General features: G+C 39.5%; 1 protein-coding gene and 1 long non-coding RNA gene across 6 annotated transcripts in view; one reads left to right on the forward strand and one right to left on the reverse strand.

Moving 5' to 3' along the window:
- Positions 1 to 19,357, forward strand: part of PKP4 (plakophilin 4) — an 88,004-nt gene that overhangs the window by 33,267 nt on the left and 35,380 nt on the right. For all 5 annotated transcript variants that reach the window (XM_081005880.1, XM_081005882.1, XM_081005883.1 and 2 more), the window contains exons 3-4: positions 3,734 to 3,846; positions 16,998 to 17,032. In XM_081005880.1, coding sequence (XP_080862006.1) covers positions 3,734 to 3,846; positions 16,998 to 17,032 — 148 coding nt within the window. The remainder of the gene's footprint in view (positions 1 to 3,733; positions 3,847 to 16,997; positions 17,033 to 19,357) is intronic.
- Positions 45 to 10,520, reverse strand: LOC308479298. The gene is made up of 4 exons (XR_013987598.1): positions 7,807 to 10,520; positions 7,330 to 7,409; positions 2,853 to 2,957; positions 45 to 193 (listed from the first exon to the last, which is right to left on the reverse strand). It is a non-coding gene; the product is annotated as an uncharacterized lncRNA (long non-coding RNA).

The raw sequence follows: 19,357 nt of genomic DNA on the forward strand, positions 1-19,357 counted from the left end.
GCGTTGTATATTAACAACTACAGCTAGGAGAAAAGTAGTATATTGAACACTCAGTTATTTAAATATTGATCCAGGTAACAGCTCTGAACAAAATGGCACAGTTTCAGTAGGAGAGATGAGAAGCAGGGCTCATTCCATCAGCTTTGCCAAAAGACCAGCTCCATAAGGTACCTCCTTTCCCTGAACTGTCACCCTAGTGATAGATGTGAGCTTGTGCATGCCTATCTGGTGTACAGTGTGCCATAGACACATTAGAATATCAGTGGTACAGCAGTGAGGAAAGCATTGCCATGAACTCTGAAACAAATACTGGATTTCAGGCTTCATGAAGTGATAAACACTGCTGTCCTTCCAGCTGATGCAAATATTAGTTCTGTAAGTAAACGTAAATTAAGTGTGCTGTAGATTTAGCAATCTTGTTTCGAATTCACAGCTCCTGAAAGACCAAGCTAAGCAATATATAGGGGAAACGAAACATTGGCTTCCTACATTTTAAATGTAGATGCTAGAAAGTTGTGCAGATACCCCTTAAGTATGTATTTTTTATTTATTTATTTATTTTTCAGTTTTAAATTTAACAATGATAATCTTTACCTTTAATCTTCCTTTATATTTGTATCCTTCATTTTGACTTCCCTCTAATCCTTCTCTGGTTACATAGAGAAACCGTTTAATTAAACTGCACCTCCCCCCCTTGACATCTTTTTTTTATTATAATTCTGTCTACTCCACCCCCCACCCCCCACAAAATCACCTTTTAACTGCTTGGTTTTATATTAATCCTGCTAATGCGTTTAATTGTTTACAATAGTTATTTAAATAAATGAAACTTGCCCATTCTTCAATGTCTGGAAAAATCTGGACATATGGCAACCCATATCAGAAGTGGTGATTTTGGCGATTTTGGGGGGAGGGAGCTCTAAAACTTCTTTTTGTGATTTCGCAAAATAAAACTCCCAACAAGTTTGGCCAAAAAAAGCTCAAGAACTTGAATACATGGCTACTGTATTTTAGAGACCAGGGGCTTATGCACAGTCTTCAAGTAATCATCATTTTAATGGCTGACATTCTAACAGCCATTAAATTTATTTTATGGATGGCTGTTACATGATGTATAATGGATGTTTGTTTGTTCTGAAGTCTGACCTTGTCTATAAATGCCAGTAAAAAGATTTAAACCCTTCAACACAAATGATATACTCAACACCATTTTATTGTGCATGTACAAAGCTTATTAGAGGATTAATTGGAACCATTAACATTCATTTTCCTTCTGATGGAAGTTTGCAGCCAGATAACTTTACTGTCATATGTTAATAACACTGAACTTTACTTATGTGAATCTGTCAATTTTCTAAAAAGATAGGAGATGGAGATATTTCATCTGGGCTCATTTAGATGCCTGGGAGAAATGTTTAGAAACCAAAATATTCCTAGAAGCCAACAAAAAATGTCTAGGTGTTTGGGCAATTAGATCTCTTGAATTTTTCTAGCCTTGGGGGCTATTTCTTGTGGAAGAAAAGGGGGTGGGGAGTATTTTACCATTGGATCAAAGAATAATTGTCTGTTCTGTTTGTGTCAAGCAAATAACATATGTAGCTGCATGAACTCTTTTGGTTCAACACACTTTGCTCTAACACAAGGCCAAACAGATCTCATTCTTATAATAATCACCACACCTTTAGGTTGCCCAGGTCTGTGAAGGCTGTTGGGAATTAACCAGCTGTGAAAAGTAAAATTGACTGTCATATTGACTTTTCTAAACTTGGGTGGCTTTTACAGCCTCCTTCTTACACCTCTCCTCAACTTTTGAAATAAAATGATGTGGTTTAAGCTTAATAAACAACCGAGGAGCAAGTGAACTAATAAGCAGATTTATCCTAGAAATCAGAACAGAAACGAGACTGGACTAAAAAGGCAGACGAAAGGACATTCTAACCAATACTGACTTGGCACACATATTGAATTGCCAGATGGACTTGGCTTCCAAATGTTGATTCTCAGCTGGCATAGACTGTTGGCAACATGCATCTAAGTTGGCCAGTCCAAACAAGACACATACCTCTGTTAGAAAAACTTAGGTATAGGCTTTTTAAATACATGGTAATCGATAGCAGAAGGCAAGCTGGGGCAACAGCACTCACCTGACCTCCAGTCAGTTGCGTCCCTGCTGCTAACCACTGCAAAAACATTGTGATGACCTCCCCTTCTACCTCCCGGTAAGCAGCAACAGTGAAAGGATGGGAGGTTAGGTGAGCACTTCTGCCACACTTCTGAGGATAGTATTACAGTCCACGTGTGACAGAAGAGCTACCTCTACAACTAGGCTGGGAAACCTGTGGGCCTTAGATGTTGCTGGAATACATACAACTTCCTTAATCCCTGACCTTTGGCCAAGCTGGCTAGGGATGATGGGAACTGGAGCCCAACATTATCTAGATGACTGCAGGTTAGCATTCCTGCCCCAGAATTTGTTCGAAGTTGTAATTAAAAGGTGATTTGTAGAAAGGGTTCCGTACTGAATGTGATCCAGGGAAGGAAGTTCTATTAGCAGTGTTGGCCAGTGGAACATCTGATGGAACTCAAAGCGAAACACACGGCAGCAGGGCAGGGGCTATAAAAGAATGGACTCAGAACCTGCTTGGCCATGTACAACTTTTCTAATAATTAAGTAATTCCCCGCAAATTTTTGGGAATCTTCTGCTTTTGATTATGGCCTTTGTTTCCACACTACTTCTATAAAGTGTAAAGAGCAAACACCCAAAGCGACAAAACATTTGCGAATGGAGTTCAGTATTATATGCAGAGTTGTTGTTTTTTTAAAAAATTGCAATGACTTTTTCTAATATTACCTCAAAATAGATTTGTAGCAGCAGGAACTGGTGGTGCAATTTTATGGGAGAAAAATGTATAGTCGCACAATTTTCAGTTGCATTGAGGTATGTTCTTGATAGCATCTAGAGTAAAGAAAACCCCAAAAGGTCCTAATTAATTTATTGAGCTCCACAAGAGAGAGGGAGGAGAGAAAAAGAGAGGTAGTTGAGTGGCACATGGTAACTGCATTTGCAAACACTGATTCCTGAGATGGATGGATGATGGAAGTCTTCTCATCTTGGGAAACAGGAATGAGCAGCTGATGTACATATAAGGAGAATGCTTTTTCCAAAACCTCTACCGTTGACACCGTTCAGCAGCCTATGACTTGGCCTGCACGGAGGTGAACAATTGAAGGCTATTCAGCCCTTGCTTATTATTTCAAAGTATGACCCTTATTTAAGGAACTAGTTGCCAACTTGGCCTGTGAACCTTTTGCACAGAGGCTGCCATATTTCTTCCCTTGTAAAACACCTCACTCCAGTGATTATGGTAGTGAATCATAAACTGCTTTCAAGCCATAAAAACTTGATATGTGTACCTTGGCACATTCTGCTGTATGCTAAAGTGACATTAATCCTACTAGGCCATATTTTTCGGTAACTAAGCACCCTCAAGCTAACTTTTGAGGAGCCTTTAAGGGGTGGTAAGCAAGTCCTTGCTCATGCATATGTACTGATTTTTCAGATGACTTACTAATAGGAAAAGGGGTTTTGCTTCTTATTTTTAGTTCACTTTAATTCCTTTATTTGCTTTGAGATGTGTGGACCAATATATTTCTTTTATCCTACCCTCCTACCCACAGCACTTTTAATATATATATATAATTTTAAAATTCTTTTATTTTATTTTATTACAGGAGCTCCAGTTTCAAAGGCTCACCAGAGAGCTTGAGGTGGAAAGGCAGATTGTTGCCAGTCAGTTAGAAAGATGCAGGCTTGGAGCAGAATCACCGAGTATTGCAAGCACAAGGTACACATCCCAGAGTCTTTTATTTCCAAACTCCCATTTATGTACTTATAACAAACATTTATTTCATCGCACTTTGTGCAATCTCTGATTCTCTTTTAATGTGTGAGCATTGTATTTGTCACTGATTGATGTTGCAGTTATTTTTGCAAATGGCTACTTGAGATTCTTGGATTTTATCAGTGCTTTTTCCCCCCTTAAAAAATGTTTAGGGTTCTCTCATTTTCCTATTCATATTGAAATACTGCCCCTCAATGAGGCCAAACTTAGATTCACACAGTGTTTAGGGGTATGCGTCCTGCCCCCCCCAGAAAAAAAGCACTGGATTTTATAGTTTAGGACTTTTGGTTGCTTGATTACTCTCCAGATGGTCAACCCAACAAACAATGAATGTATGCTTGGGTGGCTGCAGTTAACCATTTATGGAGAAGTAACTTTCCGCTGTGTGCAGGTTCCCGTTTAGTAAGCTGATCATCAGAATCCTTTTACGTGTGAGAATTTTGCCATTCCTCTCCTTCCCTAGATTTCTGATTTATAGGATCAGATACATTAGTAAAATACCTTTTGACACTTTTCTGGGTGTCCCTTACTGAAGAGAACTATGATACTGTCGCTGTGTTTACACCACAGCAACCTTGGTGTCACCTCACCCCTTTCCCTCCTGGTAAGCACCCTGCCCCACTAACAACTATTTTGCAATTTGCAAATTCTTTACTGCCTTCCTCTGCTTTTCTCCTCCCATCTCCTTTGGAGTAAGGACCCCCAAACTGCAGGCAGCATCCCAGCATGAGCAAGAGGCTTATGAAGTAGAACACGCCTGCCTCAATGGCTCCTTGCCCCTCCTCAGATACACGGGGGCTATCACTTACATGGATTTCATTTATGTGATTGAAGCTTTATGTGGACTACTGAAAAATAAACGAAAAGGAAGAAAGAGGCAGGAGAGCCTTGCTTGCTAGGCTCTGGAGGTTCTCGTGAAATCTCGCAGGGCCATCGGAGATCTCACAGGAACCTCCCAGAACCTGGTAAGCAGGCCAAGGGCTTAAAATATCTTTCCACATAGAGTTTTCCCAGCACGAAAATAGCTTTTAGGCCCTCCATCTTGTTTGCTGGGCTCTGTGATGGCACATGAGTTTTTGCAAGATCTAGGATGGCAGGGGAAGTTCCAGTTCCGGAAGTTGTTCTGATTTTGCATGATTTTGCCTTTGCAAGGGATCTAAAGCATTTGCACGTGATCTCGCCTTTGCAAATGATCTTTGCAAGAGATTTTGTGAACTTATGGATCATCTGGCTGACAAAATTTGAAATTATAATGTTGGACTGGATCGACCTCTTTTTTTCATCCAGAAGGCAGTTCAAGTTTGGTTTGGGCCTGGAATTAAAATGTGTCAGTTGTTATTCTCCTGGAGAACAGAAGCTGTACAGATGCCTCTTAGACTCCACTTACCCGGAGAAGGGGCAATGCCTTAAAGTGTTCTGTTCTGTTATATCCACAATTTAAACAATAAGCAATAAACCAATTTAAGAGTGGTTGGGGAAACACAGCCAGATCAGCGGGGTATAATAATAATAATAATAATAATGTATGATAAATGTGTGGGGGAAAATAGAGCTAGTTCTCAAAAGCAGTTCTGGATTGCTTAATGAATGGATGATACAGTATTTTGAAAGTGTGCAGATTCCTTTTCATCCTTGGAAAGAATAAATTCCAATGCATGGAAGATCAATACTGGGTAGCTTAGACAAAGAGAAGGTTTTTTCAGTGGATGTGCTAGTGTCCCTTCTTTGGTATAGCTGCTTCTGCTTCGGAGAGGTCCTGCTGGCATTGGTGTTATCTTTCAGGTGTCATATTTTGCCTTCGCTACTTGCTTTATTCTGTTGTGTTAAGATCCTTAAAACTGGTGTGTTGGCTTTTTGTTTTTTAATGTAAGCCACCTTGAGCAACTTATTTGAGAAGACCAGATAGAAATACATAGGTAAAATAAAAATAAATAAATAATCAATTATAGAACCATACCCGGAAGTGCTGGGTGGTAATTTCTGCCTGGAGGTCATAGAATCATAGAGTTGGAAGGAACCCTGGGGATCATCTAGTCCATCCCGCTTGCAATGCAGGAATATGCAGCTGTCCCATACCAGGATTGAACCTGCAACCTTGGCTTTATCAGCACCAACCAAGCTATCCGCATGCACCTCTGCCTTCAGTCAGCCAAAACATGCTTCACAGCCAAAGTGTGGAGTTTACACTAGTTCATACTAGCTTCACACCATCGCAAGATTACTGCTGTAACCAAGTCAGAAAGACAAGTCCACAACAAAGTTTTGTGGAGGTTGTCCTGTATAAACTGGAGGGAGGGGCAGGGGAGGCACAGCAAAATAGGACCTCAAATAGTCAGAACACAACACAGCAGTGAAGCTAAAATAGATGGAACAAACAAAAGCAACTTGGGTTCTCATGAGTTAGAACGTACTTATTGCTTTCTTGGTGCTTTCCATGTATTCCTGTTGTTCCTATAATGCAATAGTACACTTTATACCTATCAACATCTGCAACAAACATGTGATACTGATCATTCTTGTTTAATAGGTGGCTGTCCAGATAATTAAGGTAATAGAGGCTTAGGAAAAATCATTAGCAGGAAAATTAAATCAATTTTTCATGCATGTATTTTATGTAACCTGTCAAAAATTCAGAAGCAGCCATTTTTCTAGCCAAGCATCTAGCTGCTCACCTAGTGGCAAGATTTCCATAATCACTGGAAAGAGTGGCACAATGTAGAGGAGTTTAAAGAAGAAATGAAAGGCTGAAATGTTCATGTTTAGGTTTAAGTCATGTTTAGGAGTGGCTGGCATAAAACGAAAATAGCCCAATGTGCACAAATCCCTGCCCACTACGTATTCCTTTCATTACGCATGTGATCTCTTTGAGTTTTCAATCAATGGAGTTACTAAGTGTGCAAGAGATTGAAAAGCATCTTAGAATGATGTCCACACACACAGGACAGATGATAAATATGCATATACAACACCATATTTTGTTCAGTTGTATTGCATGTGAAATTAGTGGAGATAATGGTGACATTTGGATAATCACTTTGGTGCTTAATAAGCAGAGAAATGAATGAGCCTTTTGCCTACACATGCAGGCCCTTCATTCCTCCTTTTCTGTGAGCTGCAGTTATAACAATATGTTTCTAATTGGTTGCAGTTTCCTGCTTCATACAAACTGGGAAACTATGGTTACCAGTTCCAGAATAAGCCAGGATGTCAAATCATGTTCTAAATTTGATTTAATATTAAACCAACTTCAATTAATGGCTTCATATCCTAGCTTGCGCCAGAGCAGACAATTATAGTTTCCTGGTTCAGACAAAATAAGAAATTATGGTTAGAGGCTTCCTGGTTTAATTGCAATTTACATGAATGGTCTGTTGGAATGGGCAAAACACTTGTTTATATCTAGACTTATTAAGCCTAAATAAGCACCTGAACTGGGTCACTGTCCATTAATTTTTGTCTCCTTGTTAGCATATTTCATGTCTTCTTCACCATTTGACGGCATTAATCTGTAAGAGCGTTTGAAAAATCACATGTCGATTTGTGAATATTTTCCTATGATACAGTAAGTAATGGAAGGAACGGGCCGGAGGGAAACCGTTAAGTGAGATGTATCTTGGAAATTTGTCAGCAGCAATTTGGCTCTAAATCTTGTTGGTCAACATTTTCTCCAGGATGAGTGCTTGCTAGGCTGTATACATCTAATATATTTTTCTAGCTCTGGCGCATCTTTTGGATGCGGGGGGGACTCGATACCGCATAGTTTGAGATTTATATTTGTAGGAAGACGAATAAATAACATGAAGGGTTCTTTTACGATTTCAAATGCATACTGTGGATTGGACAGTTCATTAAATGTTCTCATCCCCACCAGATCAGTCCTAAACACTTAGAACTGTTACCTACAAAAAGAAACAGCCTGTCTTGGTTAGAAGCATATCCGGGGGCCTTCTGGGCCAGATGTCTCCGGAAGTTGGAATCTGCTGGAGCAAATGCCTCCTTAGTTACAATTTGAAGCTAAACACAGCATCACAATGCAATCAAACGGAACGTCTCATAAACTAGCCTGTAGGAGGTACTATATCACACTGATGTAGTGAATGGTGACCAAGATGTATAACTTTAAAAGAGGATTGGACAGATGGAGGATAAGGCTATGTTATTCCTCCAGTGTCCGAGGTAGTATGCTGGAAATCACAAGTGCGGGAGCGTTCTGTTGCACTTATTTCCTACAAATTGTGCTACACGCTCTTGGCAAACTGCTTAACTGATTGGATATTCACAACACATATTCTGTTTGGCAGGCCTCGCTCTCAATGATGTATATAATTTTTTTAAAAAATTGTCTACCACCCTTCATCCAAAACACAGAAACATTTTAATTACTCCCATGGAACCTGTGTTTAAGACATTCAGTGGTATGCTTGAAATCAAAAGCAGATTTGATGCACAACTATCAGGGAACTCAGTCTTTGCTACATTGCCTTTTAAATATGTTCAAATGACAGTTAGTTTTCTGGGTTTGAGTAGATGCTGTACAGCAGCCTTCCCAATCTGGTGACCTCCAGATGGTTTGACCAGCAACTCCCATTATCCCTGACCAAAATGGGTGCAGCTTATGGAGATTGTAGTACAGCAACATCTGAAGAGCCACTGATTGAGGAAGGCTGCTCTTAATAGTATCATACAGTGGTAGAAACAACATTTGAGATCCGCTGTGTATAAAGGTAATAGGTAACACAACAGGTTGCAGTGAAGAACCAGGGAATCCGTATTCTTCTTTGCCAACTAGCATTAAACATCGCTTCTGAAATGTCTCAACTTATGGCTCAGACATTTGACTCACTCTTCCATTACAGTCACTCGAGCCTCTAATTCTCCCCCAGTGAATTAAGCAAGTGCTGGCAAGGAAGCAATAGCAGTGTCCAAAGGCACCCTTTGCACCTCATCAGCCACAGGTCTAAATAATTAGGGAGTGTGAGATTGCAGCACTAGTTTTTTAACTCCTATTGTAGCCCTCTTTCAGTCACTAAACATGTTTTTATTTGTAATGCATTTCTAAAATAGATATGGTCAGGCTTCCTCAAACTCGGCCCTCCAGATGTTTTTGGCCTACAACTCCCATGATCCCTAGCTAGCAGGACCAGTGGCCAGGGATGATGGGAATTGTACTCTCAAAGCATCTGGAGGGCCGCTTTTGAGGAAGCCTGGATATAGTCATAAGAGCTTTGGTTATACCTTTGCTCGGTTTCTGATGCACTGCCCCCCCCCCCCGGTGCATATCTCAAATCTTGAATTTGGCAACTAAGCAGGTGTCCAGGCATCTGCTTACAAAAGGCCAGGTCCTCTGAGGCTCTTCTTGCTAGGACACTTCACAGCTTACATCCCCTTCCCCTGGCTTTCACTCTGCTGTGGTATGGAGGAGTCAAGAAACAGTAGGCATTTTGCCTTCTTTGAACCTCAGCAGAAGCAAGAGACCCGATTGCCTTTTCCATGTGCCAGAGGGAAAGGGATGTGCAGCAAGTCCTGGGTACTAAGCCAAGCAAATTTCTGTGGACTATTGCTTTTCCTGAGTTGCTTCATATTTTATAAATGTGAATCGTATATGAGTCTTATATAAATTAATAATATTTCAGCAGCTGTATTTGAACTTCAGCTCCTGAAAGTTATTGTACTTTAACTCTTGAAGATAGTGACCATAGCTATTTGCTGCTGTATGCATCAGGCATTCAAAATATGTACAAACAGATTCAAAGCAGGCGGCCAGGGACTGTTCTTGTTCATCAGTGCTTACGTTGCATATACACATAGTATGAGTGGAAGAGTCTGAACATAGCAAACTTTTGACTAAAGGCTAGACTTTTGCTTAAAGCCTGAATGCTACCTGTGCTGCAACCTCTGGGGCTGATAAATAGTAGGCTCGCTTCCAAACAGCCTGTTACAGCCAGGTTTGAGCATGATGATTGCTCTTCTTATCACCCAGTTACCCTTTCCTTGAAACTAATATCCAGTGTCGTTCTGTATGTGGATGTTCAATTTTGAGTCCTTTGGGCTAATGGCCACCTTCCACAAAATGTCTCCAATTCCCCCTTTACAGCTGTCTATGGTCTGTTGCATGCATCAACAAAGGACCGCTCACTAAAAAATAGTGAGGTCTGGAAAAACCCTAGACGGTTTAGGTCTTAGTGAAGTAGTTTATTATGTGTCCCCACCCCCCACTATTCTCTTCCACCTCTGAGTGTTCCTCAGAGAAGCCCCTTTTTGACCTTTTTTGGACAATGTCATGCTTTATTGGATTCCATCGAGCCCAATGAAGCCGTTTCACTTCCCTTTTCTGTATCTTGTGATTTAATGTCACTTTGTCCTCAGCGCACGCTATTCTTTCCCTGATCTCAAGTCTCCCAGCAACCCAAGATTTGTAAAGGAGTAGTTACATTGGTTTTGGAACCAGCTTTCAAGCCTTCCATCTCTGAAACTTCCCCATGTTTCATCAATGGTTGGATTGAAATGAAATGTAATGGCCTATATGCTCATTTACGCAAAGACACAATAAATGTTCTTAGCTAATATCAGAAAAGGGTTGTCTCTTAAGCCAAGTGTGCTGGTCACAGATTGAAATATAAAGTCTTGTATGAAAGCTTATAGGTTTTATTGTTATTGTTATTATTATGCTTGCTTTAAAAGAGGAAGTATAGGAAGAGTACAGTAAACACCCGGCCAGTTCCAGCCAGTGAATACTGGAGAAGTACATCTCTAGAAGTGCAGTTTATTTGGAGCAGTTCACTGAAGCAGAGCTCTTGAAGCAGCCATTTTTAATTACTTCTACTCATTGCCATTCTGTTCACAAACATTTTATGCCACAAGTCAATTTCCTCTGGGATGTAAAAATCCAAATTGTAATGGTCCCCACCAGCTGGAATTAAAAATGTATATCTAAATCTCCTGTAGAGCATTTATGCTTTAGGTAATTTACCCAGTGTTCCTATTAAACTGAAGCATTCAAGCTGGCTGCAACAAACCTAATACTGTGGCATTATGAAGAATTCAGACTGAATAGCTTCCAAAACTAGTGGGGTAGTTTATTTTGTTATTTGTAGCCGATCATTTCTTGTTCCACACCAATAAAAACAGAACATTATTTTGATTTATATTGGAAGTAAAGAACTCCTGCAGTAGGCCAGTGAAGTGTTAAACTCAGTAAATTGAGTACTGTATTTGGAAAGTTCCAAAAACTGAATACCTCAGCTGTCTCTGTGTGTATTGGTTGAAAAAGTTCTAGCCAGACATTCAGCATATTAGCTGAATGCTTGACATACCTGAATGTATACCTTAATGTAGTGAGGTTTGGTCCAGTGAATATACCCATCATCTGAATATCTTCATCCTGCTGAAAAGCATTTTGTTAATGTGTTATGTTATTGGGGAATTATTGTTGTTTGTTTGTTTGTTTGTTTGTTTGTTACTGTTATTTATTAAATTTGTATACCACCCTTCATCTGAACATGACAGAGAGGTTCACAACACAAAAATACAAAATGAAAACTACAATCAAATAAAAAACCAATAACCCTTATGCCCCTAAAAACAGATTTAAAAGGCCATAGATGGCTTAATCAGCCAAAGGCCTGGTTATGGACAAATGTTTTTGTCTGGCGCCTAAAGACATGGGATGAAAAGGCCAAATCATGAAGGCTTTTTAGACAGTCTAATGCATATCACAATATATAGGTCCTATGCTTCTATAAATCTGCATAAAGAACTTCCCCACACCACAGGGCCTCTATATTGAGCTATGCATCATGGACCAGGGTTGCATAGATTTATTGATTTGAAATGCTTCTAGCCCAGCCTTCATCTATAAAGATTCCAGAGCAGTGTGCATATACTAAAATAAAATTTAAAAATATAATGCAATTAAATCTAAAAATACCATCATTATAAAACAACAACAACAACCTAGATGAACAATTCAGAACAAAGAACAAAATCTCAAATGTTAAAATGCCTGGGTGAATAAGAGAATTTTGACATGGCACCAAAATGAATGTAATGCTTTGCACCAGTTGTACCATTACAAGGAAGGTTGTCCAAAGACAGGACACCACCACAGAGAAGGTTGTGCCACCACAGAGGTGGTTCTATCCTTCATTGATGCATAACAAACTTCACCCAGAGACACAGAAAGGTAGTATAGGGTGAGGTGCTCCTTCAAGTATTTGGGTGCCAAGTCATTTAAGGCTTCAAAGGTACGCTACCAGAAACTTGAATGGACTTGGAAGCAAACAGACTCCTTAATAAGGAGGAGCATCCTGTACCAGCCCAATGGGGAATCCCCTTAAGGGATCTTAAAGGGCAACACTTTCTGTACAGCAGCGCAGTCAGGGGCTGGTAGCCAAAACTTGTAGCTTGGAGTTGTACTGGATTCAGCCTTGTCACTGAATGCTCAGGGGAACTCAGTGTCATGGAGTGCCTTTCAACCAGCTTCAGCAGCTACAACCATTTCTGGACATGAGTAGTCTTGCCACAGTTATCTGCAGTCTAGTAACTTCCCAAAGGGATTGCTGTGGGGCTACCCTTGAAGACAACCTAAAAGCTTCAATTAGTGCAAAATGTGGCAGTAGGAAATTAAGTGATATAGTTGGAAGGAATATAACATCAGTTCCGAAAGATCTACATGGCAGCCCCAAGTGAGTTGGAAGGGTACAGGAGCAGGCAGAAATGATGACATACACAAACTGGTGTTGGATCAAATTAGGGCACAATTTTATTGATCACAGTGCAAAAGGTTTGGCACAGGCATTGGCCATGACTCCACACGATCAACAACCAGCACACCTGCTGGTTGATGACTGTAGTTTGACAGCCGGGGTTGACCATTGTTGAGGTTCACCATGGCGTGAACTGCTTGTGGCAGAGCTTATCCAGTCACTGGTGAGAGGCATTGTGGTTTGATGCCCAAGCATACCTTCCTTTTCACCAGACACATTGAACCATCCAAACGATTCCAGCCCCTCCTTTCCATACAGTGGTACCTCTGGTTATGAACTTAATTCGTTCCGGAGGTCTGTTCTTAACCTGAAGCGCACTTTCGCTAATGGGGCCTCCCGCTGCCGCCACATGATTTCTGTTCTCATCCTGAGGTAAAGTTCTTAACCCAAGGTACTACTTCTGGGTTAGCGGAGTCTGTAACCTGAAGTGTTTGTAACCCGAGGTGTTTGTAACCCAAGGTACCACTGTATTTCTTTTCTGACTGAGTCATTGTTCCGTGGCTGCTGAACATGCTCAACTCTCTCTGGGGTGTTTTGGGATCCCCCCCCCCCCCTTAGGGATTTTTGAGGCCATTTTTTTATTTCTATTTCTGGAAACCTTTGCCCTCCCCCACAGGCTGCAGTGCCTTTCTCTTGGTTGTGAATTGTGCCATTTTAGACAGCACTTACCCTTGAACTTTGCAAATAGAGGAAGTGATATTCATTCATACTCCATTGTGTAATAACAATAAAAATTACTTTCCCTATCAATTCAGCAATCTAGATACCATGTAAGTGAGTATTAAGGTAATTTCGAAAAGCAGTGTGTATACATCCTTTGGAAATTCTATTTTTAATATGTCTATTAAAATATTTTTGCCGATTTTCAGAATTAATTGGTTGTGTCTTTAGTATTAAATGGGTTGTGTTTAGCTAAGAAATTTTGTTCATTTTCTAAAGGTTAATGAGGTGTTCTTTATTATATATGCCTTCCCCACTGTCATTCCAGCCCCGAAGCCTGCCATTGTACTATAATCCATCTAAATGTATTTTAGCATACACATCCCATTTGTTTTATACAGTATTCATTAAGTGACTGTTGCATTTATTACATTTTTATATGAATTACATAAGCTGTTTTTTCAATCTGTGAGTTTTATGGGGCGGAAGAGGAAGAAAGGGGCAGCTGTTAGCCTTCAAAATAGGCTTGTTTTTATCGTCAGGGACAAGCATCTGATGGGCTGCCTAAGCAAACATTACAGCTTTAGTTTTCAGTTTATGGGTCGGACCTACAAGGGGTTGTGTCATGACCTAACATTGTACCATTCCACTAGTTCTGAAGTGGAGTTGGAAATCATGTAGTGTGTGCCCCCCCCGACATGTTGGTAGAATCCAGCTACATTGGTCACAGTCCAACATGGCCAATGATAAGTTCCCCATCCCTTTTTTAAAAGGGTCTTTTTTCAGAGAAGAATGGGAGATGAGGTTAAAGGAGACATGAAAAACAATGGACACATTATTATTATTTTAAATAAAGAGGATCTCATGTTGTAATTGGGGGTGAACTGTGTTCCTGGATTTGAAAATGACTGTTCTATATAGCAAATGAGTCAGCAAATGAAATGACCTGGTCCATCTCCCTTTGCCTCTGTATTTAATATGGCAACCTTTCAGAAATAAATCTTAACACTTTTTGTGATGCAGCTGCTAGAAATTCTGTCACACTGTGCAATGATAGAAGGTCATTCTTTACTCAGTTAACAAGACCCATCTGGGGTGTAGGTGTTGATGGGCTTAGAGCAGAACTACACAGTTAAAAGAAAAAAACATTGAATATACCCACAGTACAAAATCAAAACTAGCAGTCCCATGCTTGCCTGCTATATAGGTAATAAACTGATTATTTTCACTTTAGCTGGGCATAGCTTGGGTTGACTGGCACTCTTGTCTGCTGAATGGGTTAGTAAATATACCAGCGAATAAATGCTTGCACACCTTTTAATACAAACCATGCCAATCCATCCCTGTTGAGTTGCACAGAGTCTCAGACCTTTTGATGCATCACTGCCTCCTTATGTGGCAGTCATACCCCATGCACACAATGAGTGAAAAATACTGTTATGACACATGGCAATCAATTTCTGATATCTGGTTGCCTTTCCTTAGTGGTTGGGATACCTGTGGACTTGCTAGTCATAGGGGTAGTAGGAGATGTGCACCTTTCTCCCACCCACCCCCAGTTTATGCTGGAAACATATCACCGTGCATCAAATTTTAAGATACATCTTCTCTTGTGTAAACAAGATGACACCACTTCAGATATGGCAGTGGTCCTTCTTTCTCACATTCTCCCCCACTCTCATATTTGTGCATATGCAACTTCCCAGTTTATTTATAAATGAAGAGCAAGAAAACAGGAAATCTGAGAGGAAGGAGAGGGTGATAAGCCATAAGAGGGACATCTCTGCTGGAAATGTAACAGTTTAGCATAGCTTTGGCCCATTCCTTGCGTACCTGAAATCCTTTGGCTGCTCCTTCAGACACCACACATCTTCCTGAATTTGATCTGTAGCTATACAGGGTAATTTGTTCAGCATCAATGGCTGTGTCTGAAAGACAAAAGGCCTCAGTTAACGAGAGCTTTTTTTTTGTTCGTTCGTTTTGGGTGCATGTAATTAAGCTACAGATGCCACATTTCAGTTAACAGCTAGTATTGCAATTGTAATAGCATTCTTATTCAGAAATGCATCTTCTCATGAGATCATTAGATCTCTCAGATATTGGTTAAGTCCATCAAAAATATTTGAGTAGGGAGTGATGAAGATTCATATCTATAGGTATTATCGATCTGCTGGAGAGACTGTGACCATTCTTTCTCGTTAGTTGCCTTGACAATTCCAGAAATGCCCTGGGTGGAAGTGATAATTTAGACTGAAAGTGCTGAAATGCTGTGCCAAAGAATTCTCCCAGTAAATGTTACCAAGGCATTTATATCAGGCACAGTTAACTTTTATATTGGAGATTTGACTCCTAATCTTAATGCAGTTAACAGAAGTGAGCAGAAACTCTCCACATTGCCTTTCATTCTGTTCTTATTAGTGCCTTCCTTGTGGAAAGTTTGGTATTGAATGTATATAAAAGGGGAGCACATTTGTATGGATTTATGCATGAGAAAGTGCGGCACCAAAATATTTTCTTGCACTGACTGCCAGTCTGTAAATAAAGTCAAAATAAATTAAGCGGTTTTCTTTCTAATTTTACTTTGACATGTAAATAGATCTAAACATTTAATGTGATTATTTTCTTCTGTGTATGTTATGTATGTAGTTTGATACATATTGTCATCTGAGCGAAACTGATTTTGAAATTGGATTCTTTAAAAGCATAATTGTAGTAACGAAAGGTTCTAGTATAAAGAGTAAACATATTTACATAAATGAATCACGTTCGTGCAGTGAAAATTTTTATTACATAAATTGTCTTAAATTATTCAGCATGCCAGAGAGAAGGAATACTGCTTTTTAAATAAAAAATAAAAAAAAAGCTGATGAAAACTATGGTTGTAATCTGCCTTAAATTGAAACTGAAAGAACTTTAAATGTGCTTAACTTTAGAATGAAGGTTTATAATTTATTACTGCATTCCTAACACTGTTAATTTCATACAAACAATTAATATAAGTGATACAGCTGATGACACACCAGCCCTGTTGTTCTGCACATGTTTGAGTGTGCATCTAGAGCTCTGGGAGAGCAGGTGTCTTCATTTGCTTCACTGGAGATTGCTTCACCATATGCACAATAAGATGCACATGATTTTGTCACCCGCTGTTCTTAATGGAGAATCCCTTTCAACCAAGGTTGCGTCTTCTACATTTCCCTTGATTGCAAAGGATTGCAGGTTTAAGTGACTGGCTGTGTGGAATCAGTTCTGTTTCGTATTATGCACCCATGTGGAGAGGCATCCCCCAAAGCCCTGTAAGGTTCAACGTATGCAGGCAATGTAGTGGATAATTTTGGAGATGGAATGGGAGGTCATTGTGGGCCAGTCATACATACATCCAGTCATCTCACTTATTAGTTACTGTGTGTAGGGGGTGTCTCACAATATGACTGAGTGAAAGAGAAGAACTGAATGCAGATATGGGAGGTGCCATTCCCCAGCCACCCTGAAGCACTTATCAGTGAGCATATACCAAGGACGTAGAAGGGAGAAATTGTACTCTGTTGAACTCTAGTGGAAGCCATCCACCAATAGGTTGCTGATTGTGCTATGTGTTTATAAAACAAAAGGGGCGGGGAAAACATTTGAAAGGAATTGAAGATATTGTGTTTCTTTTCTTTTCTATAGCTCTACTGAAAAGTCGTTTCCCTGGAGATCTGCAGGTACAGTTGTCTTGTATGTTTGGTGTACCCTGTACAAATGCTACATGTTTCATGAGTTTCCCTTCAAATTTGGCAGTTGTTCCAAAGCAAACTGATCTATGTTGTGCTAAATGCAAAAAAATGCTATATATATATATATATATATATATATATATATATTCATATCGGAATTTTTTTTAGAATATAAACTACTTTTAAAAATTCAAAACTACCTTTTGCCAAAAATGGTGTTCTTCTGATATATCTTACAGTGACATACTTGCAAGGCTTACTTTTTACAGATTTTCTTGCAGTGTATATTCATTAAAGTGATCACAGTCTATTGTTCCGCTCACAGTTTGCTAACGTGTGGGCCATTTCATGTGACTTCTTATTCTTACAGTTGTATTGTGTAGAGGGGAGAAAAACCCATTCACCCAGTAAACACCATCATCTGTGATGACTGCTTAGGTGTCTGTTTCATTGTTTGTATATAGCATCACAATTTGTAAATGTGAACGCAAGAATATACGATAGCCTTAGCATTTTTGTTGCTACGTCAGTTAAATTAAATGGTGTTCTTCTTGTATGGTACATCTGCCTACAAACGTTCTATTGCTGAACTATCATTCTAAGTATAATTATAATGCAGTGATTTTCAAACTGTATTCCTAGAAAATCAGTAATGGAAGATAAGCTACATGAAAAGCATTATGCCAATATTGAATATTCTGCAATGTGTTTCATATTCATGGCTTCATAGCGCACTCTTAGCTTGTGGGGCTAAGAGCGTGATTGGTACCACTCAACAACTTAGTGTGTGCAACAGAATGTGCCCCTGAATCCTGTGAAACATGCAGGAGTTCCTTTGTAGCCACACTAGTGCAGAAATGATACCTTGTGGGGTAGGATGCTTAAAAGCCACAGTTGTAACATTATAGATCAGTAGCCTGGGCTACCTTACTGTCTTACTCTGTTTCTGATATTTTTTTACTTCTGATGTTTTTCATTTGTCCCTTACTACTTTTTGTTCATTTTTCTTACATTTAATTGGTTTTCCTTGTACTTTTATTATTTCTGTCTTTAGCCACCTTAAACTGCGCAAAGAAATGTAGGATATAAGTGTTTTTGATAAATAAAAACAAGTGCTGTAATAAAACTCTTTGCTAGTATGTGGAAAGGATTTATCTGGCTTCACCAAAACCCTTATACAGTACAGTGTTTTCCAGCTAAACAAAATTGTGGTTACTGTAGCACACCTAAGACTTCTGATTGTTTTTCTCCCTTTAAAATAGTCATGTCCTATGACAAATACCGTAGTTGTTGAAAGACACTTCACAAAAGGTTTTCTATGCAGTGTGGGGGACTGCTTACCTGGAAAACACAAGTGGAAAATTTACTTAGAATGGGTCTTTAAAATTAGTTATATGGTACTTTTATTTGGCAGGCACATTTTGAGCTAATTCACAGGGTGAGCATGCTTTATTTTAAAATGTATTAAATTAAAATGCTCTTCCTTCATGGATCTAAATGTTATTGGCTCTTCCTCCTTAGTAGCTGGATTTATTAGGTCAAAACTATAATCCTAGTGCACATCTTCAGGATTATTTGACATTGACGTACAACTGAGATGTCCCTAACTTTGCATTCTCCATTCGTTGTAAGGAATATTTGCTGGCTATCTTGCCCCCTTTTCATGTTTTTAAACTCCAAAACTAATTAAAATTAGTTGCACCAAGCTGTGCAATTATGGGAACTCTCTAGCAACAACAAAGAAGCCCACCCCAAAACTCTAATCCACTTTAACTCCATTCTCATTCATTTTCATGGCTCCCTGGTGCAGAAGTCTTCAAATGCCTTTCATGTAAGAGACCTGGAAGGCTTCCAGTTCTTGGTTTCTTCCTCCAGCCCTGATAAATTACCTTCAGAATTAGGCTTTTAAGGAACTGAAAGGTTATTATTTCTTTAGTTCAGAGATAGGCAGGAAGCATGTTGGGATCTGTTGGAAGATCACGGTTATTTGCAATAGGCCAGCAAGAACTTCTGCCTCCCAGTTGTATGCATATATGTATTCACCTCGTTTAATAATCACAACAACCTTGTATGGCAGGTTAGGTTGAGAGACCGTGACTGGCCCAAGGCTGCCCAGTGAATATTTGAACCATAAGTTTGAGGATCTTGTCCTTCTTGCCAAGCTGCAGATTTAATATTAAATTTCTGAGTCGCAGCTGCCCCATCTCAGATTCCCTAAATCATCCATCAATTGTGAATAAAGTGAAGAGAAGCCCTCATGTGAAGATGTAGCAAGTAGGAAGGATTTCTCAGTGGTTTCATGTTCCTCAGTCG

Source organism: Podarcis pityusensis, assembly GCF_964106645.2.
Source record: "Podarcis pityusensis genome assembly, chromosome: 1".
NCBI classification, from domain to species: domain Eukaryota; kingdom Metazoa; phylum Chordata; class Lepidosauria; order Squamata; family Lacertidae; genus Podarcis; species Podarcis pityusensis.